Source organism: Mobula hypostoma, chromosome X2 (assembly GCF_963921235.1).
Source record: "Mobula hypostoma chromosome X2, sMobHyp1.1, whole genome shotgun sequence".
NCBI classification, from domain to species: Eukaryota; Metazoa; Chordata; class Chondrichthyes; order Myliobatiformes; family Myliobatidae; genus Mobula; species Mobula hypostoma.
The window spans coordinates 4766764-4791901 of NC_086129.1; the positions used below are offsets into that span (position 1 = coordinate 4766764).

Here is a 25138-nt window from a genome sequence, read left to right on the forward strand (position 1 = left end):
TCGGCTGTGTCCTGCTAGGCCTCGTCCTGCTAGGCCTCTTCCGCACCCTCTCCACAAGGCCTCAACATCCTTCCTTACAGTGGGACGACCAGGAACGTACGCGATACTCCAGACGTGGCCTAACCAAAGTTTTATAAAGCTGCAACATAACCCCCTGACTTTACAGCTCAGTGTTTCAAGCACTCCGTAAGCCTTGCTCACCATCTTATCGACCTGTGCAGCTACTTCCTAGGAGCTCTGAACTTGGATCCCAAGGTCTCCCCTGCCTGGCAACCCTGCGAAGGACTTTGCCCTGAACTGGCATTCATAGCAAGAGGATACGAGTACAGGAGCAGGGAGGTACTACTGCAGTTGTACAAGGCCTTGGTGAGACCACACCTGGAGTATTGTGTGCAGTTTTGGTCCCCTAATCTGAGGAAAGACATCCTTGCCATAGAGGGAGTGCAAAGAAGGTTCACCAGATTGATTCCTGGGATGGCAGGACTTTCATATGAAGAAAGACTGGATGAACTGGGCTTGTACTCGTTGGAATTTAGAAGATTGAGGGGGGATCTGATTGAAACGTATAAGATCCTAAAGGGATTGGACAGGCGAGATGCAGGAAGATTGTTCCCAATGTTGGGGAAGTCCAGAACGAGGGGTCACAGTTTGAGGATAAAGTGGAAGCCTTTTAGGACCGAGATTAGGAAAGAGTTCTTCACACAGAGAGTGGTGAATCTGTGGAATTCTCTGCCACAGGAAACAGTTGAGGCCAGTTCATTGGCTATATTTAAGAGGGAGTTAGATATCGCCCTTGTGGCTAAAGGGATCAGGGGGTATGGAGGGAAGGCTGGTACAGGGTTCTGAGTTGGATGATCAGCCATGATCGTACTGAATGGCGGTGCAGGCTCGAAGGGCCGAATGGCCTACTCCTGCACCTATTTTCTATGTTTCTATGTGACCTTGCCTCCTTGCACTTGCACCAACTCCGTCCGGCCAGACCTTGTCATCTCGGCTGCTTCTTCATTGGCAGCTCTGCTTTGGGAAATAGTTCCCTCATTCCCTCCTTTCCATGGACCGGCTGCCTGCCTTCCTTGTAACCGTTAGCTGGTGGGACAAGTTATTGCATTGTTTGACAGAGAAGGAGACGGACAACCCCTCTCCTGCCGCTGTAAGATTATTGAGCAGAACACTTGCCCAGTAAGATGGAGTCAAGTTTACTGCCATGTAAATACATACGTGTATATAACGTACATAATGTATATAGAAGCAAGACAACATTTCTTCGAGCCGGGGCATAAAGCCCAGTAGTGACACACAATAACTCAGGCAGCACGGATGAGTCACACATAAATAACAAACTGAAGTGCATAAATATTAAATGTTGTAAGGCACGGAACAGATTAATCAGTGACACATTGAATACGATGTAGCAGGGAGTTCAGAGGCTTCGATGAGGAATTGGCCCCTCAGCCCGACCGTTCTTAAGATAGACTCTTGACCTTACGTCTACCCTGCCCCTGCGGTCTGCCTGCAGTACACTACGACACTTTCTATCCCGCGTCCTGTTGTTGTTTTTCGCTTCGCTGCACTGATGCGACGATTAGATCTGTGCAGAAGGCGTGCAGCACGCAGTCCCTTGCTGCTTTCCCGGAACACGTGACGACAAGCAGACCAATGGTGGTGAAAATAGTTCAGTCAGAGCACGTCGAGAGAGTGTGCCACAACACCGTGCGAGCAGTTTACCCAAACACAACACTTCCTGTTTACTCGCTTTCGAAGCTGCTCCCTGTCTCAGCTAATCTCAGTAAGCCCTCGCTCCGAGCGCACACTACCGCGTTGTAAACTCTGCTGTTCAGCACGGCGAAGTAACCACAAGCAGGCTCTGTCGTTCATGCGGAGAGAATGGTTTAACTCGTACACCTTCAATATATTTTGTCTTTGTAAAACTGAAAATTGTAAACAAAGTATTAAAAAAAAGAACGGTTTAACTGTGTGAGCGACTGAGCTGGGGTCATAGCAGTGACACCGTTTTCACTTTGAAAACGTAGTTAGATGGAGATTATAGCTCAAGGGTTTAAAATACTGACTGTGTCCGGGTCACACTCCCTTCCCCATTCATCAGTCAGCTGACAAAGGGCCCATTTACCTCCCCCCCCCCCGTGGCTCCACATGCGAGGTAATGCAGTGCTCCTCCTCTGACACGACGCACAAGGCACAGCGAGTCACAGGACCCTCCGACTCCTCCTCCAGAATCAGAGGACCGTCCCGCTGGCGATTCGGGAAGGCAGGCAGGCAGTCGGAGCCGAACGCTCGCTTGCCTCCCGCATTCCCCTCGAAGCTCCAATCTTCCTTGACGCCTCAGTGCGGCCGTCAGCAGACGCTTCAGTCGGCGAGATAGAGACCGCCTGACCTTCCCAGCTGCGAGGCCTCGTGCTCCCCTCAACAAATTCTAACGGAGCACAGCAAAGCACCAGGTCGCTGAATCGAACTCCAAACTGTAAATCGCAAACTGCAGGCTCTAACGGCCCCAGTGATACACTGAAGGTGAAGAGCAGATGTAAAAGAGGTGGAATGGACAGTTTCATAGACAAACCGGAAGTTGTTGACTGAGGGAGCGTTGTACACTAGTGGAAAAGGGACTGGAGCTTGTTCCCACTGCTGTGATCACACTGTGTGTGTCCACATTCAACATGATACAGTGAACACACTGTATCTCTACATTCACCATGATACAGTGATCACACTGTGTGTCTACATTCAACATGATACAGTGAACACACTGTGTGTCTACATTCAACATGATACAGTGATCACACTGTGTGTCTACATTCAACATGATACAGTGATCACACTGTGTCTCTACATTCAACATGATACAGTGATCACACTGTGTGTCTACATTCAATATGATACAGTGATCACACTGTGTGTCTCTACATTCAACATGATACAGTGAACACACTGTGTGTCTCCACATTCAACATGATACAGTGATCACACTGTGTGTCTCTACATTCCACATGATACAGTGAACACACTGTATCTCTACATTCAACATGATACAGTGAACACACTGTGTGTCTACATTCAACATGATACAGTGAACACACTGTGTCTCTACATTCAACATGATACAGTGAACACACTGTATCTCTACATTCAACATGATACAGTGAACACACTGTGTGTCTACATTCAACATGATACAGTGAACACACTGTGTCTCTACATTCAACATGATACAGTGATCACACTGTGTGTCTCTACATTCAACATGATACAGTGATCACACTGTGTGTCTCTACATTCAACATGATACAGTGAACACACTGTGTGTCTCTACATTCAACATGATACAGTGAACACACTGTGTGTCTACATTCAACATGATACAGTGATCACACTGTGTGTCTACATTCAACATGATACAGTGATCACACTGTGTCTCTACGTTCAACATGATACAGTGATCACACTGTGTGTCTACATTCAACATGATACAGTGAACACACTCTGTGTCTACATTCAACATGATACAGTGAACACACTGTGTCTCTACATTCAACATGATACAGTGAACACACTGTGTGTCTACATTCAACATGATACAGTGATCACACTGTGTGTCTCTACATTCAACATGATACAATGATCACACTGTGTGTCTACATTCAACATGATACAGTGATCACACTGTGTGTCTACATTCAACATGATACAGTGATCACACTGTGTGTCCACATTCAACATGATACAGTGAACACACTGTGTGTCTCTACATTCAACATGATACAGTGATCACACTGTGTCTCTACATTCAACATGATACAGTGATCACACTGTGTGTCTCTACATTCAACATGATACAGTGATCACACTGTGCGTCTCTACATTCAACATGATACAGTGATCACACTGTGTCTCTACATTCAACATGATACAGTGAACACACTGTGTCTCTACATTCAACATGATACAGTGATCACACTGTGTGTCTCTACATTCAACATGATACAGTGAACACACTGTATCTCTACATTCACCATGATACAGTGAACACACTGTGTGTCTACATTCAACATGATACAGTGATCACACTGTGTGTCTCTACATTCAACATGATACAGTGAACACACTGTGTGTCTCTACATTCAACATGATACAGTGAACACACTGTGTGTGTCTACATTCAACATGATACAGTGAACACACTGTGTGTCTACATTCAACATGATACAGTGATCACACTGTGTGTCTACATTCAACATGATACAGTGATCACACTGTGTCTCTACGTTCAACATGATACAGTGAACACACTGTATCTCTACATTCAACATGATACAGTGAACACACTGTGTGTCTACATTCAACATGATACAGTGAACACACTGTGTCTCTACATTCAACATGATACAGTGAACACACTGTATCTCTACATTCAACATGATACAGTGAACACACTGTGTGTCTACATTCAACATGATACAGTGAACACACTGTGTCTCTACATTCAACATGATACAGTGATCACACTGTGTGTCTCTACATTCAACATGATACAGTGATTACACTGCGTGTCTCTACATTCAACATGATACAGTGAACACACTGTGTGTCTCTACATTCAACATGATACAGTGAACACACTGTGTGTCTACATTCAACATGATACAGTGATCACACTGTGTGTCTACATTCAACATGATACAGTGAACACACTGTGTGTCTACATTCAACATGATACAGTGATCACACTGTGTCTCTACATTCAACATGATACAGTGATCACACTGTGTCTCTACGTTCAACATGCTACAGTGATCACACTGTGTGTCTACATTCAACATGATACAGTGAACAAACTCTGTGTCTACATTCAACATGATACAGTGAACACACTGTGTCTCTACATTCAACATGATACAGTGAACACACTGTGTGTCTACATTCAACATGATACAGTGATCACACCGTGTGTCTCTACATTCAACATGATACAGTGATCACACTGTGTGTCTACATTCAACATGATACAGTGATCACACTGTGTGTCTACATTCAACATGATACAGTGATCACACTGTGTGTCCACATTCAACATGATACAGTGAACACACTGTGTGTCTCTACATTCAACATGATACAGTGATCACACTGTGTCTCTACATTCAACATGATACAGTGATCACACTGTGTGTCTCTACATTCAACATGATACAGTGATCACACTGTGTGTCTCTACATTCAACATGATACAGTGATCACACTGTGTCTCTACATTCAACATGATACAGTGAACACACTGTGTCTCTACATTCAACATGATACAGTGATCACACTGTGTGTCTCTACATTCAACATGATACAGTGAACACACTGTATCTCTACATTCATCATGATACAGTGAACACACTGTGTGTCTACATTCAACATGATACAGTGATCACACTGTGTGTCTCTACATTCAACATGATACAGTGAACACACTGTGTGTGTCTACATTCAACATGATACAGTGAACACACTGTGTGTCTACATTCAACATGATACAGTGATCACACTGTGTGTCTACATTCAACATGATACAGTGATCACACTGTGTCTCTACGTTCAACATGATACAGTGATCACACTGTGTGTCTACATTCAACATGATACAGTGATCACACTGTGTGTCTCCACATTCAACATGATACAGTGATCACACTGTGTGTCTACATTCAACATGATACAGTGATCACACTGTGTGTCTACATTCAACATGATACAGTGATCACACTGTGTCTCTACATTCAACATGATACAGTGATCACACTGTGTGTCTCCACATTCTACATGATACAGTGAACACACTGTGTCTCCACATTCAACATGATACAGTGAACACACTGTGTGTCTCTACATTCAACATGATACAGTGATCACACTGTGTGTCTACATTCAACATGATACAGTGATCACACTGTGTGTCCACATTCAACATGATACAGTGAACACACTGTGTCTCTACATTCAACATGATACAGTGATCACACTGTGTCTCTAGATTCAACATGATACAGTGATCACACTGTGTCTCTACATTCACCATGATACAGTGAACACACTGTGTGTCTACATTCAACATGATACAGTGATCACACTGTGTCTCTACATTCAACATGATACAGTGAACACACTGTGTGTCTCTACATTCAACATGATACAGTGATCACACTGTGTCTCTACATTCAACATGATACAGTGAACACACTGTGTGTCTCTACATTCAACATGATACAGTGAACACACTGTGTGTCTCCACATTCAACATGATACAGTGATCACACTGTGTGTCTCTACATTCAACATGATACAGTGAACACACTGTGTGTCTCTACATTCAACATGATACAGTGAACACACTGTGTCTCCACATTCAACATGATACAGTGAACACACTGTGTGTGTCTACATTCAACATGATACAGTGATCACACTGTGTGTCTACATTCAACATGATACAGTGATCACACTGTGTCTCTACATTCAACATGATACAGTGAACACACTGTGTGTCTACATTCAACATGATACAGTGATCACACTGTGTCTACATTCAACATGATACAGTGATCACACTGTGTGTCTCTACATTCAACATGATACAGTGAACAGACTGTGTGTCTCTACATTCAACATGATACAGTGAACACACTGTGTGTCTCCACATTCAACATGATACAGTGAACACACTGTGTGTCTACATTCAACATGATACAGTGATCACACTGTGTCTCTACATTCAACATGATACAGTGAACACACTGTGTGTCTCCACATTCAACATGATACAGTGATCACACTGTGTGTCTCTACATTCAACATGATACAGTGATCACACTGTGTGTCTCCACATTCAACATGATACAGTGAACACACTGTGTGTCTCTACATTCAACATGATACAGTGATCACACTGTGTGTCTCTACATTCAACATGATACAGTGATCACACTGTGTGTCTCCACATTCAACATGATACAGTGAACACACTGTGTGTCTCTACATTCAACATGATACAGTGAACACACTGTGTGTCTCCACATTCAACATGATACAGTGATCACACTGTGTGTCTCTACATTCAACATGATACAGTGATCACACTGTGTGTCTCCACATTCAACATGATACAGTGAACACACTGTGTGTCTCCACATTCAACATGATACAGTGAACACACTGTGTCTCTACATTCAACATGATACAGTGATCACACTGTGTCTCTACATTCAACATGATACAGTGATCACACTGTGTGTGTCCACATTCAACATGATACAGTGATCACACTGTGTGTCTCCACATTCAACATGATACAGTGAACACACTGTGTGCCTCTACATTCAACATGATACAGTGAACACACTGTGTGTCTACATTCAACATGATACAGTGATCACACTGTGTGTCTCTACATTCACCATGATACAGTGATCACACTGTGTGTCTCTACATTCAACATGATACAGTGAACACACTGTGTGTCTACATTCAACATGATACAGTGAACACACTGTGTCTCTACATTCAACATGATACAGTGATCACACTGTGTCTCTACATTCAACATGATACAGTGATCACACTGTGTGTGTCCACATTCAACATGATACAGTGATCACACTGTGTGTCTCTACATTCAACATGATACAGTGAACACACTGTGTGTCTCTACATTCAACATGATACAGTGAACACACTGTGTGTCTACATTCAACATGATACAGTGATCACACTGTGTGTCTACATTCAACATGATACAGTGATCACACTGTGTGTCTCTACATTCAACATGATACAGTGATCACACTGTGTCTCTACATTCAACATGATACAGTGATCACACTGTGTGTCTCTACATTCAACATGATACAGTGAACACACTGTGTGTCTACATTCAACATGATACAGTGATCACACTGTGTGTCTACATTCAACATGATACAGTGAACACACTGTGTGTCTCTACATTCAACATGATACAGTGAACACACTGTGTGTCTCTACATTCAACATGATACAGTGAACACACTGTGTGTCTCCACATTCAACATGATACAGTGAACACACTGTGTGTCTACATTCAACATGATACAGTGATCACACTGTGTCTCTACATTCAACATGATACAGTGAACACACTGTGTGTCTCTACATTCAACATGATACAGTGATCACACTGTGTGTCTCTACATTCAACATGATACAGTGATCACACTGTGTGTCTCCACATTCAACATGATACAGTGAACACACTGTGTGTCTCTACATTCAACATGATACAGTGATCACACTGTGTGTCTACATTCAACATGATACAGTGATCACACTGTGTGTCTCTACATTCACCGTGATACAGTGATCACTGTGTCTACATTCAACATGATACAGTGAACACACTGTGTGTCTCCACATTCAACATGATACAGTGAACACACTGTGTGTCTCTACATTCAACATGATACAGTGATCACACTGTGTGTCTCTACATTCAACATGATACAGTGATCACACTGTGTCTCTACATTCAACATGATACAGTGAACACACTGTGTGTCTCTACATTCAACATGATACAGTGATCACACTGTGTGTCTACATTCAACATGATACAGTGATCACACTGTGTGTCTCTACATTCAACATGATACAGTGATCACTGTGTCTACATTCAACATGATACAGTGAACACACTGTGTGTCTCCACATTCAACATGATACAGTGAACACACTGTGTCTCTACATTCAACATGATACAGTGATCACACTGTGTGTCTCTACATTCAACATGATACAGTGAACACACTGTGTGTCTCCACATTCAACATGATACAGTGATCACACTGTGTCTCTACATTCAACATGATACAGTGATCACACTGTGTGTCTACATTCAACATGATACAGTGATCACACTGTGTGTCTACATTCAACATGATACAGTGAACACACTGTGTGTCTCTACATTCAACATGATACAGTGAACACACTGTGTCTCTACATTCAACATGATACAGTGATCACACTGTGTGTCTCTACATTCAACATGATACAGTGATCACACTGTGTGTCTCTACATTCAACATGATACAGTGATCACACTGTGTGTCTCTACATTCAACATGATACAGTGAACACACTGTGTCTCTACATTCAACATGATACAGTGATCACACTGTGTGTCTACATTCAACATGATACAGTGAACACACTGTGTGTGTCTCTACATTCAACATGATACAGTGAACACACTGTGTCTCTACATTCAACATGATACAGTGAACACACTGTGTGTCTCTACATTCAACATGATACAGTGAACACACTGTGTGTGTCTACATTCAACATGATACAGTGAACACACTGTGTGTCTACATTCAACATGATACAGTGATCACACTGTGTCTCTACATTCAACATGATACAGTGATCACACTGTGTGTCTCTACATTCAACATGATACAGTGAACACACTGTGTGTCTCTACATTCAACATGATACAGTGATCACACTGTGTGTCTCTACATTCAACATGATACAGTGATCACACTGTGTGTCTCTACATTCAACATGATACAGTGATCACACTGTGTGTCTCTACATTCAACATGATACAGTGATCACACTGTGTGTCTACATTCAACATGATACAGTGAACACACTGTGTGTCTCTACATTCAACATGATACAGTGAACACACTGTGTGTCTACATTCAACATGATACAGTGAACACACTGTGTGTCTACATTCAACATGATACAGTGATCACACTGTGTGTCTACATTCAACATGATACAGTGATCACACTGTGTGTCTACATTCAACATGATACAGTGATCACACTGTGTCTCTACATTCAACATGATACAGTGAACACACTGTGTGTCTCTACATTCAACATGATACAGTGATCACACTGTGTGTCTCTACATTCAACATGATACAGTGATCACACTGTGTGTCTCTACATTCAACATGATACAGTGAACACACTGTGTCTCTACATTCAACATGATACAGTGATCACACTGTGTGTCTCTACATTCAACATGATACAGTGATCACACTGTGTGTCTCTACATTCAACATGATACAGTGAACACACTGTGTCTCTACATTCAACATGATACAGTGATCACACTGTGTGTCTACATTCAACATGATACAGTGAACACACTGTGTGTGTCTCTACATTCAACATGATACAGTGAACACACTGTGTCTCTACATTCAACATGATACAGTGAACACACTGTGTGTCTCTACATTCAACATGATACAGTGAACACACTGTGTGTCTCCACATTCAACATGATACAGTGATCACACTGTGTGTCTCTACATTCAACATGATACAGTGATCACACTGTGTCTCTACATTCAACATGATACAGTGATCACACTGTGTGTATCTACATTCAACATGATACAGTGAACACACTGTGTCTCTACATTCAACATGATACAGTGAACACACTGTGTGTCTACATTCAACATGATACAGTGAACACACTGTGTCTCTACATTCAACATGATATAGTGAACACACTGTGTGTCTACATTCAACATGATACAGTGATCACACTGTGTCTCTACATTCAACATGATACAGTGATCACACTGTGTGTCTACATTCAACATGATACAGTGATCACACTGTGTGTCTCTACATTCAACATGATACAGTGATCACACTGTGTGTCTACATTCAACATGATACAGTGATCAAACTGTGTGTCTCTACATTCAACATGATACAGTGATCACACTGTGTGTCTACATTCAACATGATACAGTGAACACACTGTGTGTCTCTACATTCAAAATGATACAGTGAACACACTGTGTGTCTACATTCAACATGATACAGTGAACACACTGTGTCTCTGCATTCAACATGATACAGTGAACACACTGTGTGTCTACATTCAACATGATACAGTGAACACACTGTGTGTCTACATTCAACATGATACAGTGATCACTCTGTGTGTCTATATTCACAGTGATACAGTGTTCACACTGTATGTGTCTACGTTCAGTAATACAGTGAACACACTGTGTGTCTCTACGTTCAGTAATACAGTGAACACACTGTGTGTCTCTACGTTCAGTAATACAGTGAACACACTGTGTGTCTCTACGTTCAGTGATACAGTGAACACACTGTGTGTGTCTCTATGTTCACAGTGATACAGTGATCACACTGTCTGTCTCTACGTTCAGCGATACAGTGATCACACTGTGTGTCTACGTTCACAGTGATACAGTGATCACACAGTGTGTGTCTCTATGTTCACAGTGATACAGTGATCACACGGTCTGTCTCTACGTTCACAGTGATACAGTGATCACACTGTCTGTCTCTACGTTCAGTGATACAGTGATCACACACTGTGTGTCTCTATGTTCACAGTGATACAGTGATCACACGGTCTGTCTCTACGTTCACAGTGATACAGTGATCACACTGTCTGTCTCTACGTTCAGTAATACAGTGAACACACTGTGTGTGTCTCTATGTTCACAGTGATACAGTGATCACACTGTCTGTCTCTACGTTCAGCGATACAGTGATCACACTGTGTGTCTACGTTCACAGTGATACAGTGATCACACAGTGTGTGTCTCTATGTTCACAGTGATACAGTGATCACACGGTCTGTCTCTACATTCACAGTGATACAGTGATCACACTGTCTGTCTCTACGTTCAGTGATACAGTGATCACACAGTGTGTCTCTATGTTCACAGTGATACAGTGATCACACTGTGTGTCTCTACGTTCAGTGATACAGTGATCACACAGTGTGTGTCTCTATGTTCACAGTGATACAGTGATCACACTGTGTGTCTACGTTCACAGTGATACAGTGATCACACTGTGTGTCTCTATGTTCACAGTGATACAGTGACTATGCCATGCATGAGTTTGTGTGTCTACATTCATGGTAATGCATTGGGAACCGCTGCCAATCTTGTCCCTCTGTTCACTCTACTTGTCAATCCATCTGGACTGAGTTTCACTTCAGACTCAGTGTAATAGATAGAAAAGCAAGCCTGGTTAATTCTCAGCAACACCTGAAGCTGCAGTCTCCTCAAATATGTGGAAGAAATTCTGAATTCAAAGGTGCAAGCACATCCCTGTCCCCGACAGCCGCACCCACAGCATGAATTAATTCCCAAAGGAAGGAAACACCTTCCTATGGTCTCCAGGGGTGTGATAGAGCCCTCAACAGGAGTTCTTGAATTCATGGAAAAACCAATGGAGTCTACCTCATTTTAAAAAAATATTTGTAACCTGACTGCTCTGAAGACAAACTAGTTACCGAAATCTGAAACCTTTCCCAGGGTGTTACATATACGTTACTGTTTTTGCACTATTTTTAATCTATTTACCATACATATATGCATTTCTGTAATTGGTTTACTTATCTTTTCTCTTCCTGTGTTGTATTGGACCGCTACTGCTAAGTTAACCAATTTCACCACACGTGCCGGTGACAGGAAAGAGAAACCCGATTGCGATTCTGAGACCCGCTTCACAGATCTACCTTCCAGAAATATTGTGAGTCACGTCTGTCTCCTGCAGGGGAAGATCTTTTCAGCATAGTCTTTACAATGGAACAGCTCACTCTCTCTGCGTCAGAGGCACACAGGAAGGCGGGTACTGGACCCGTCTGACATCTGAGCTCCCCGCCCCACTGAGCAGTGAAGGACTATGATCAGTTTCTTTCTGGGTTTTCGTTAATGCTAAGTATAACTCTGTTCAGACTTGGGCGATAATTGCAGAAAATGCCTTCAGAACGTACTGGAAGACAAAATTAGCGTTTGTCAAAATGACACAAGGAGGAGAAAAAAGCTCTGATAACTAACGCTAGGGCTACTCGATGTTCCTCAGAAATGACAGGATGGGTAATCCTGGGGCACCTCGGGGACGTGTGCTTAGCCCACTGCTTTACGCTCTGTGTGGTTAGGCACAGCTCAAGTGCCATCTCTAAATCTACTGATGATTGCTGGCAGAATGTCAGACGGAGAAGAGAGGGCGTACAGGAGCAAGATATACCAGCTGGTTGAGTGGTGGCCACAGCAACAGTTGTTTAGCCTTTAAAGCATTTATTTGACGTTGTTGGGTCTACGTTTTAAATGATTTGTTCGTAACTATTTTCTAGTTAAAGTTAAAGGTTGATAATTATGTTACAGTGTAACAAGGGTAAATTCATTGTCTACGGTATATCGCGGCATCCGATGACGTCACATCCGGTTTCGCCACGTCTTACGTGTAACCTCCGGTTCGGGAAGGTGTAAAGGCGGGTGCCCTGCGTGCAGCACGATCGTGACGAGCTCCGTGTCTACCCACGAAGAAACATTATAGAAGCAACGCCGTAAGTTCATAAGAAAGTGTTTGAAGTAAAAATATTAACGCGGTTTCTGTTAAGGAAGCGGTGGTTCGGGTGGCGCGCGTGTCGGCTTTTCAATTTCAAACGCGGGGTGGGCTCAGGCCCGGCGGCAGTTTGAACGGACCCCCCCCTCGCCCGCTACTCCGGGCGGCTGGAGACACTCGCTAAAAGAAGAGAGCGCGTGTAGTCTCCGGAATGAAACAGACGCTGCATGTGTTTGTATTTTTTTTATCAACAGTTTTCACCATACGGTGTTAATGTGGAAGAGTGCACAGTAAATGGTTAACCTTACTCCGACTCTGTCTTCATTGGCTCCGGTTTAGCTTGGTGTTTAGTCAGAGTTTCAACACACTGCACGAGAACACTACAACAAACTTGCACTCAATGTCAGGAAGACGAAAGAGCTGACTGTGGACTTCGGGAAGGGTAAGACGGAGGAACACATTCCGATCCTCACAGAGGGATCAAAAGTGGAGAAAGTGAGCAGTTTCAAGTCCCTCGCAGTTCCTGAGGATCTAGCCTGGACCCAATATATTGATGCAGTTATAAAGGAGGCAAGACAGCGGCTATATTTCATCAGGAGTTCGAGAAGATTAAAATTCTCACCTAAAACTTTTGAAAACGTCTACAGATGTACCATGGAGTGAATTCTGACTGGCTGCATCACTGTCTGGTATGGGGTGAGAGAGGGCAGCAGCTCAGGATCAAAGTGAGCTGCAGAAAGTTGTAAAATGATTCAGCTCCATCTTGGGTACCAGCCTCCGTAGTATCCAAGACATCTTCAAGGAGCGGTGTGCCAGGAAGGTGACATCCATCATCAATGGTCTCCAGCACCCAGGGCATGCCCTTTTCTCATTGTATCAGGGAGGAGGTACAGGAGCCTGAAGACACACATTCAACGATTCAGACACAGCTTCTTCCCCTCCGCCGTCCAATTTCTGAATGGACACTGAACCCATGAACACGACCTCGCCACCTTTTTTTAAAATTTATGTTTTTTGCAGTACTTATCTTAATTTAACTATTTAATATACATATATATAAAATTACAAATTTTTAACATTGTATTGCATTGTACATTGCATTAGGGGAGAAGATGGCGACGCGACGGCTGTGCGCGTGGCCCCTTCGGTGGTGATGTCTGCAATCTGTCAAGTAGGGGACCGTGCACAATTCTGATTTGATGGAGACGGACGTGAGAGCACGGAGGAACATCTGGAGAAACTTCTGAAATGCCCGCTTCGCTGCTACTGTGTGGTAACCGGAATCTCCGGAGCAGAAGGCCCCGAAATCCTCGGCTTCGCGTGTTTCAGCGGCCGGGGAGAGGTCGAAGGCGCTCGGCAGAGGATGGCGCTCGGGAGGCTGTATCGGAGAGGCTGGTCAGAAGCTCGCAGTTTTCGGACGGACAGACTCAGTGTCGGCTGTGGTCGGCTGCTTCCAAGGCATCGGCAAGTTGACGGTGCCTGGAGGTTTATGGCAAGGAGTTTCTCCCTTTTGCCGCCTGCTATCGGGGACGGGAGTCCATCGACTCGGGAACTTTGAGACTTTATTTACCGTGCCCATGGTCTGTTCTTTATCAAATTATGGTATTGCTTCGCACTGCTGTAACTATATGTTATAATTATGTGGTTCTGTCAGTGTTAGTCTTTGGTCTGTCCTGTTTTCTGTGATATCACTCTGGAGAAACATCGTATCATTTCTTAATGCATGTATGCATTTCTAAATGACAATAAAAGAGGACTGAGTGTTCTCATAATCTAAATACTGCTGCCGCAAAGTTATCAAATTTCACGATGCATGCCGGTGATAATAAACCTGATTCTGATTCTGGCTGTTGGTTGGAGAGTCCATCCCATCAAGAGATCCGCTCCAGTGTCACCCCCCCCCCCCACCCGCCCCCGTCGCAACAAGTCAACAGCAGAAGCTACTTCATTGGCTCCTCACTGACCCTGGAGCATCCGGACAGTGAAGAAGCTCTTCATCGTCTCGACTTCCTCACTCCGCACTGCCATCCTCCCAAACCTCTCAGCTCGAAGACCTCGGTCTCCATACCTCCCTGTGCAACTGGACCCTGCGCTCCCCTCACCTGCAGACCCCAGTCAGTTCGGATCGGCGACAAAACCTTCTCCACGACCTCCGGCAGCACGGGTGCATTACCTCCCGACGCGAGGTCCTCGACCGTGGGAGAGACGCTGGAAACTCACAGCAACCCAGACAAAACGCCGGAGGAGCTCGGCAGCTCAGGTCCTAACGCTAAGCCGCCTGCTCTCTCGTTAGGCGCGGAACAGAAAGTGCTCTGACCTGAGGGCGACCGCGCCAGGAAGCGCGACGCGCAGTACTCAGCCGACGAGGCAGAGCACAGCAATGTTAACTTTCCTTCCCTTTGCCCCGATTCCAGGCGCAGGTCGCAGATTTTCATATAAAAAAAAGAGAGACGAACCTTGGGAGTGTTGACGTCTTCCTCCATGAAACCGAGCTCCGGCTGGCCCGCGCTCTGCAGGAGGGCGAACGAGTCCACGGCAGAGTTCGGAGGCAGGACAGAAGACCTCAGCATCCTGACGTTCTGCGACAGAAGGTTCACCTGGGCCACCACGGGGCTCGCCTGAAATGAAAGCGCAGCGTGTCAACGACGCCGAGACGACAAAAATAAAAATTCTTACCGGCCCACCGCTATCTCCTCCCTCTAGCCTCCCGTTGGACGGACTCTAACTCACACAAGGGTAAGGTGAGGTAATATTTTGGGAAGCGCGTTTCTCTTACTTCGAGTGACAGGGCGGAATACGCCCTTTTGAGTCAAACCACCCAGCAAGCCACAGGTTTAACCTTAGCCAAATCACGGGATGATTTACAACCTACTGACTGGTACGTCCTTGAGTGGTGGAATTCTCTGCCCAGTGTAGCACGGGGGGTACCTCAGTAAAATATATTTAAGACGAGGCTGGACAGATTTTTGCATGGTAGGGGAATTAAGGGTTATAGGACATAGAACATACAAATCTACAGCACATTACAGGCCCTTCGGCCCACAATGTTGTGCTGACCACGTAACCTACTCCAGAAACCGCCTAGAGTTAGCCTACCGCACAGCCCTCTATTTCTCAAAGCTTCATTTACCTACCTAGAGAAAAGGGAAATTGCCTTTCAAACTCACGAGAGGGCATAGGCCATCAACTTTTTGCTGTTGATGTGTCTGTAGCAAGCAATTTCTTTTTTTACGAGGTCAAGATGCTCAACCAAGCACAGATCAGCGTGCACGGGAGCCGGCTGGATTCGAACTCGGGACCTTCTGCCCCGAAGTCCGGCGCTGATGCCACCACGCCACCAGCTGGCCCATTGACCTACCTAAGTGTCCCTCAAAAGACCCTATTGTATCCAGAATTTGGGGAAAAGGCAGGTAGGTGGAGGTGAGTCTTTGGTCAGATCAGCTACGATCTTATTGAACGGTCCACCAGAGGCACAAACCCATGATCCCCTGGGGACGACGGCTGCCCACCACCGCTAAAGCAGGGCAGGGCTTGCACGGTGAACGACAGGGCCAGGAGAACGTTTCAGGGCAGAAGGTCATGGGGCAGCAAGACAGGTGGACAGGATGGTTAAGAAGGGATGTAGCAACCCTCATGACTCTGTATGCCTCTGTTCGATCTCCCCCTTATTCTCCTTCCATCAGGTAGGGCAGTGAGTACAAGAGTTGGGAGGTCATAGTTGTAGAACACATAAACAAGCCCTTTGGCCAATCTGGTCCACTCCCGGCCTCGTTTTCCACCTCGTCCCATTTACCTGCGCCCAGACCATTCTTCTCCCCATCCATGTACCCATCCAAAATTCCCTCAAAGTGTTGTAGTTGAACCAGCATCCAGCACTCGTTATTCACCCTTGCACCAGAAGCTCCCCCCACCCCCATCGTGCTCCGCTTAAACATTTCACCTTTCGTCCTTATCCCGTGATCTTTCGGTCTCGTCCCGCCAGCCTGCTTGCATTCACCCTGACTATAACCCTCGCAGTTTTCTGTACTTCCCTCAAACCTCCCCTCCATTTACAGAGACAGGTATGTAAAAAGGGCCCGAAGGATCATCGGGGACCCGAGTCACCCCAACCACAAACTGTTCCAGCTGCTCCCATCCGAGAAACGGTACCGCAGCATAAAAGCCAGGACCAACAGGCTCCGGGACAGCTTCTTCCACCAGGCCGTCAGACTGATCAATTCACGCTGACACAATTGTATTTCTATGTTGTATTGACTGCCCTGTTGTACGTACTATTTATTGGAAATTACTATAATTTGCATGTACGGGGTCTTCCTTTTGTTACATTTAAAATGGCGATTTTGTTATGTTAATCTGGGGAATGCGGCTTTGTTGTGTTTAATGCTGAAGAGAGTTTGCGCTAACAGTTTGTTTTACTTTAAAATGAGATAACAGGGTTCTATTAGCCAATGGGTGGTTATGTATCGTTTTGTTTTCGGATGCCATGCTGTATGATATGACTGTGGACTGAGTTTTTTGGGGGGGGAGTCGGAGGAGAGATGAGGAAGACCGCGGACGTGCGGAGAGGCTCCGGTCGATCACTCAGGGTGGTCCCGAGCCGTGAATCGACGGAATTTGGGTGGTCGTCTGACGTCGAATTGAACTCCAACGGTAGCGCGCGAAGAACTTGGACTTTGATAAGTGTTGGCGCCTTTTTTTTTCATTACTTTCCTCTCTGTATCAAATGCATATTAATGTCATAGAAGTAGTAATATCTATAAAGTGTATTTGTTAAAATTTACTGGGTGTGCTGGCTGATGATTGATGTTTGGGATTGATTTGGGCGGCGACTGACCCTGAGGGGAGTGTTGAAGCAGGAGCTGGGCGGGATTTCCCCTAGACATACACGAGCCAATATAACTGAACGTTACATGCACATTGCACGTTTAGACAGAGACGTAACGTAAAGGTTTTTACTCCTCGTGTATGTGAAGGCTGTAAGAAATAAAGTCAATTCAATTCGATACATTCGAAGGAATAAAATTCTAACTTTTTCAGCCTTTCCTGATAACTCAGGTCCTCAAGTCCCAGTGACATCCTTGCAAATTTTCTCTGCACTCCAAACTTTTCTCTAATGTTGAAATCAAGCTCACATGCACCATCTGCACTAACAGCCTCTGGCTATCCACACGATCAATGCTCCCTCATCATCTTAGACACCTCTATCAGGTCACCTCTCATCCTCAGTCGCTCCAAGGAGAAAAGGCCAAGTTCACTCAACCTCTTCTCATAGGGTACGCTCTCCAATCCAGGCAACATCCTTGTAAATCTGCTCTACACTCTCTCTATAGTATCCACATCCCTCCTGTAGTGAGGTGACCAGAACTGAGCACAGCACTCCAAATGGGGTCTGACTCAAGGTCTTGTATAGCTGTAACATTACCTCTCGGCTCTTGAACTCAATCCCACGGTTGATGAAGGCCAACACACCAGACGCCTTCTTAACAGCACAGTCAACCTGCACAGCAACTTTGAGTGCCCTATGGACTCGGACCCTAAGTTCTCTCAGATCCTCCATTAAATTAAGTAAGTAGTGCAAAAATTGAAATAAGAATAAAAGTAATGAGGTTGTGTTCACGGATTTGAATGTCCTTTCAGGAATCAGATGGCAGAGGGGAAGAAGCTGTTCCTGAATCACTGAGTGTGTGTCTTCAGGCTCCTGTACCTCCTCCCTGATGGTAGCAATGAGAAGAGGGCACGTCCTGGGTGGTGGGGGTCCTTCATGATGGACGCCGCCCTTCCGAGGCACCGCGCCTTGAACATGTCCTGCTGTTGCCACAACTACAGTATTTAAAAGACATTTGGACAGGTGGGGGATCCCCACGGACCCCTCGGTTAATGGTGTTGGTCCATGGGTTTAAAAAAAAAAGATTGGAACCCCCCTGGTTTAGAATACGGGCCAAATGCAGGCATATGGGCTAGCACCTCGGCCACCATGGATGAGATGGGCCGAAGGGTCTCTCCTTGCGCCGAATTTCGACGTAAGGGAGGCGAAGGGCAAAATCTCCACCCGGGAATCGATCCTGTGAGCTTGGGCAGTAGGCCCCAGGGAATTTCCGCAGACACCGCACCCGAATGAAGCTGTTCGGCGGGAACTGTGTGGGAAGGGAGAGGTTAGCCAAGTGGAACCTACAAAGGACGTCCCATGCATCAAGCACTCTGCAGAGAGGCACAGGGAGCAACGGTCTTCACTGGGAGGCCAGAAGATTTGGCTTACAAAGATTAACTTTAAGGCCTGAATGAATTTCGACTAATCGATAGAATCGGCCAGATTATATTCCTTCTGCTATTCCACAGTTTCAGGAAGCAAAGGGCGTTATCTTTTCACTTGGAATAGACACAACCAGATGATTTTTAAACTGGCTCGCTCCAGTGGAAACTGGGTGGGAGGAAGGAAAAGTGATGTTAACATGGTTATTTTACCAAGAAATCGCAGCTTTTCGCACGTTTTCTTTCAACGGACTGGCTTATGGGAAGGCACCTAGCTTCTCAGCCGAAGACCCCAGGGTCCTTTTTAATGGAACAGCCTGAAGGTCCCAAGTGCCCCATCTGCCCCTTAAGACCATAAGATATAGGAGCAGAGTTGGGCCATTCGGCCCATTGAGTCTGCTCTGTCATTTCATCAGGGCTGATCCATTTTCCCTCTCTGCCCCAATCTCCTGCCTTCTCCCCATATCCCTGCATGCCTTGGACAAGAATCCATTAGCCTCTGATTTAAATATACCCAATGACTTGGCGTCCACAGCCGCCTGTGGCCACAGATTCCGCAGATTCACCACTCTCCGGCTCCCAAGGAATTCCTCCTCATTCCCGTTCTAAAAGGACGCCCCTCTATTCTGAAGCCCTCTGCTCCTCGATTCCCCCCCACTATAGGAAACCTCCTCTCCACATCCACTCCATCGAGGCCTTTCGATCGGTCACCCCTCGTTCTCTGAATTCCAGCAAGCACAGGCCCAGAGCTATCAGACTCATATAACTATATAAACCATGTAACCACATAACAATTACAGCACGGAAACAGGCCACCCCGGCCCTTCTAGTCCGTAACAAACTCTTACTCTCACCTAGTCCCACCGACCTGCACTCAGCCCATAACCCTCCATTCCTTTCCTGTCCATATATCTATCCAATTTAACTTTAAATGACAACATCGAACCTGCCTCAGCCACTTCTGCTGGAAGCTCGTTCCACACAGCTACCACTCTCTGAGTAAAGAAGTTCCCCCTCATGTTACCCCTAAACTTTTGCCCTTTAACTCTCAACCCATGTCCTCTTGTTCGAATCTCCCCCACTCTCAATGGAAAAAGCCTATCCACGTCAACTCTATCAATCCCCCTCATAATTTTAAACACCTCTATCAAGTCCCCCCTCAACCTCCTACGCTCCAAAGAATAAAGACCCAACTTGTTCAACCTTTCTCTGTAACTTAGGAGACGAAACTCAGGTAACATTCTAGTAAATCTTCTCTGTACTCTCTCTATTTTGTTGACATCTTTCCAATAATTCGGTGACCAGCACTGTATACAATACTCCAAATTTGGCCTCACCAATGCCTTGTACAATTTCAACATTACATCCCAACTCCTATACTCAATGCTCTGATTAATAAAGGCCAGCATATCAAAAGCTTTCTTCACCACCCAATCCACATGAGATTCCACCTTCAGGGAACTATGCACCATTATTCCTAGATCCCTCTGTTCTGCTGCATTCTTCAATGCCCTACCATTTACCACTTATGTCCTATTTTGATTAGTCCTGCCAAAATGTAGCACCTCACACTTATCAGCATTAAACTCCATCTGCCATCTTTCAGCCCACTCTTCTAACTGGCCTAAATCTCTCTGCAAGCTTTGAAAACCTACTTCATTATCCACAACTCCATCTATCTTAGTATCATCTGCATATTTACTCATCCAATTTACCATCATGCAGATCATTAATGTATACGACAAACAAAAGAAGCATTCATGTGTTGCTTTCAATCTCGGGGACATTTTCGTGAATCTTACTTTAACCCTCCCCAATGTCAGCTCAGCTCTTCTCAGACAGGGGGCCCACAGCTGCTCACGATACTCCGAGTGGATAAGTTCCTAGGGCCAGGCTAAGCGCGTCCTCGGGCTTGGTGGGAAGCTCGGCGGGGGGGGGGGAGTTATGGAGCCCCTTGGGGAGATGATTGCTTCAATGGTGAGCTTCCCAAAGACTGGAAGGAGGCTAATGTTGTTCCGTTGATTAGGAAGGGAAGCAAGGACAAGCAGGGAACTGCAGGCTAGTCAGCCTGCCATCAAGGGAAGATACTGGGGGGGATCTGGAGGGGGTGGCGGGGTGTGAGAGCTACCAGAACTTGGAGAGAGTCCGAATGGGAGTGGATGCTGTCTACTCGGACAGGGCTTCAACATGGTGGGCTGGTCTGGAAGATTAGGCACTGTCCTCGAAAAGAACAACACCTGTAGGCTACAGACGGGAAGCTGCTGAATGAGGCAGAATGTCGAGGGTCGGGCGAGGTCGGACAGCTCTGGGCTCTGGGCCGATTCGGGAGAGGTCGGGGGCGGCCCCCTCGGTAGCGAACACTAGGCCCGCGGCGGGGCCTGGGTCCCACCGCAAGGCACAATCCACCGCTTGGACAATTTAAACGCCGGCCCGGATCGGCTGGGGGCCTCCTCTTTCCCCCCCCACCGCACCCGGGTGCTGTGCGTCAGATCCGCGAGCTTTGCAGCGAATTGCCCCGCTAACATGACGGACCGACTACCGAGGGTTTGGGCCTACTCCAGGGCTGCTCCGGGGAGCTGGATCTAAGGACTCAGCTTGGTTCTGAAATCCATTCTTTTGCTTGCTTCCGTTGTTTACATGATTTGTTTCTTTTTTTCCGTCCTCTTGCATTGGGGGGGTTGGTCGTTATTGATTATTAACTGCGTTCTTTCGGATACTTCGCTTTGCGGCTGCCTGTAAGCAGCCAAGGTTGTATAATTTATACATTCTTGGATAATAAGTGTTAGAAATGAGCTTAGAAAAATAGAGGGCTATGGGTAACCCTAGGTAATTTCTGAACTAGGTACGAGTTCAGCATTGTGGGCCGAAGGGCCTGTATGGTGCTGTAGGTTTTCTATGTTTCTATGTTGAAGTTTCACTGAGAACGGGGACACTGGGCTGAATGCATCTCCCAGTTTCCCAGGGAATGATCCTGCGTCTGATCCCGCCTGCAGACGAGAGACCCAAATCTCTTCCGCTCACTGCGTGGAAATGTACCTTCCCAAATATTGAGACTAAACCCCCCTGATGCTACACTCCATGATTTAACTACAGCTCTCTCCAATAAACGTTTGATTCAAATCGCTGTGTTTGTGTGTCAGGGTGGAGATGCGTCTCTACCAAAGGGGGTGTAAGGCGCTCGTTTCCTCTGCTAGCCCACAGGTCGCCTTTGGGTGAGGTGTAGCACCCCCTCCCACCCCCCCAATCAGGGTCAAATGAAGCCATGGGAGTGCGTGGTGGATGGCGGTATGAGACGAGGTGCATATCACGAGTCTATGTTCTGTAGGTGTGTGGTGGAGGGTGTATTGACTGGAATGGGAACACCAATGCCCTTGAACAGAAACTCCGACAAAAAGTTGTGGGTACGGGCTCAGTCCATCACGGGTGAATCCCTCCCCACCACTGAGCACATCTACGTGAAACGCTGTCACAGGACAGTGGCATCCATCGTCAGGGACCCCCACCACCCAGGTCATGCTCTCGTCTCGCTGCTGCCTTCAGGGAGAAGATACAGGAGCCTCAGGACCCGCATCACCAGGTTCAGCCATCAGGCTCCTGAACGAAAGGGGATAACTTCACCTGCCCCGTCGTTGAAGTGTTCCCACAGCCAATGGACTCATTCCCAAGGACTTCTTTACATCGTTATCTCATGTTCTCGTTAGTATTGCTAATTACTTATATTTGCATTTGGACAGTTTGCTGTCTTCTGCACGCTGGTTGGTCTTTCACTGATCCTGTTTACAGTTCCTATTCTATAGATCTGCTGAGTCTGCCCACAGGAAAAGGAATCTCAGGGTTATATGTGGTGACGTAGATGTACTCTGATAATAAAACTTATTTTTTAAACTTCGGTTATACGACTACTGACACCAGACGGGACAGTCTCTGAAGAGTGTCGATAATGGCTGGTTGGGAGGGGCGGGGGGTCACCCTCCTGTAAAGACACAGCCCAGAAGATGGCGATGGCACAAACCACTTGTGTAGAAACATTTGCCACGAGCAATCGTGGTCATAGAAAGATGATTCGAAATTAGTCAGCTCCATCATGGGCACTGGTATCCAGGACAGCTTCGAGGAGCTGTGCCTCAGAAAGGCGGCGTCAGTTACTAAGGACCCCCGTCACCCTGGACGTGCCCTCTTCTCCGTGTTACTGTCCGGAAGGAGGTACAGGAGCCTGAAGGCACACACTCAGTGATTCAGGAACAGCTTCTTCCCCTCTGCCGTCCAATTCCTAAATGGACACTGAACCCATGAACACTACCTCACTTTTAAAAATTATTTCTGTTTTTGCACTATTTTTAATCCAAACTCTAATATATAGAAACATAGAAACATAGAAAATAGGTGCAGGAGTAGGCCATTCGGCCCTTTGAGCCTGCACCGCCAGTCAGTATGATCATGGCTGATCATCCAACTCAGAACCCTGTACCAGCCTTCCCTCCATACCCCCTGATCCCCGTAGCCACAAGGGCCATATCTAACTCCCTCTTAAATATAGCCAATGAACTGGCCTCCACTGTTTCCTGTGGCAGAGAATTCCACAGATTCACCACTCTCTGTGTGAAGAAGCTTTTCCTCATCTCGGTCCTAAAAGGCTTCCCCTTTATCCTCAAACTGTGACCCCTCGTTCTGGACTTCCCCAACATCGGGAACAATCTTCCTGCACCCAGCCTGTCCAATCCCTTTAGGATTTTATACGTTTCAATCAGATCCCCCCTCAATCTTCTAAATTCCAGCGAGTACAAGCCCAGTTCATCCAGTCTTTCTTCATATATATATTTACTGTAATTGATTTACCTATTTATTTTTCTGTATCTATCTGTATCTATCATGTATTGCACTGTACAGCTGACAAATTTCACGACGTATGCTGGTGATATTAAACCCGATTCTGATTGCCTACGTCCTTACCACACGGCACGTGATGAGGAAGATGATGGTGAGGGCATTCAGAGAGACGGTTAAATCGGCAAGGCGTGTGCTCCTAATGCAGAAGGGTAAAGGGGCTAGCATTAAACAGGTGGGCTGAAGGGCCTGTTTCTGTAACTTACAACCCTTGCACTAAACCATAAATGTTCATTTTTTTTCTATTATTATTGGAGCAAAACGCTCTCCGTGACCCTGTTCAGGAGCTTTCGAGTTAGAACGTAATGATGATTAATGGGGAGGAGTGACTGTGGGGCGGGGGGGGGCTAGATTATTTCCTCGATTAACATTCAGTTAATCCGCACCGCAGGCGCGGGGAGAGGAACAGCTGAAAGCGGATGTCACTGAATCACTGGCAAAGTCCAAGTGTGAAGAGAATTATAAATAATTTAGAACGTCGTGACATATTTTTAGCTGCATGCTCCCGGGGAGCTCTGCTTGCAAGAAAAAGTCTTCTGCGCAAGGTTTCCACAGATCCGGGCTGCGAAGTTTTAAAGATGGGCGCGAAA

General features: G+C 45.7%; 1 protein-coding gene across 1 annotated transcript in view; it reads right to left on the reverse strand.

Annotated features, from left to right (window-relative positions):
* The window catches only part of sik2a (salt-inducible kinase 2a), a 299174-nt gene that overhangs the window by 27431 nt on the left and 246605 nt on the right, over positions 1–25138 (reverse strand). The window contains exon 9 of the mRNA XM_063038587.1: positions 15872–16033. Within this exon, the coding sequence (XP_062894657.1) occupies positions 15872–16033 (162 nt within the window). The remainder of the gene's footprint in view (positions 1–15871; positions 16034–25138) is intronic.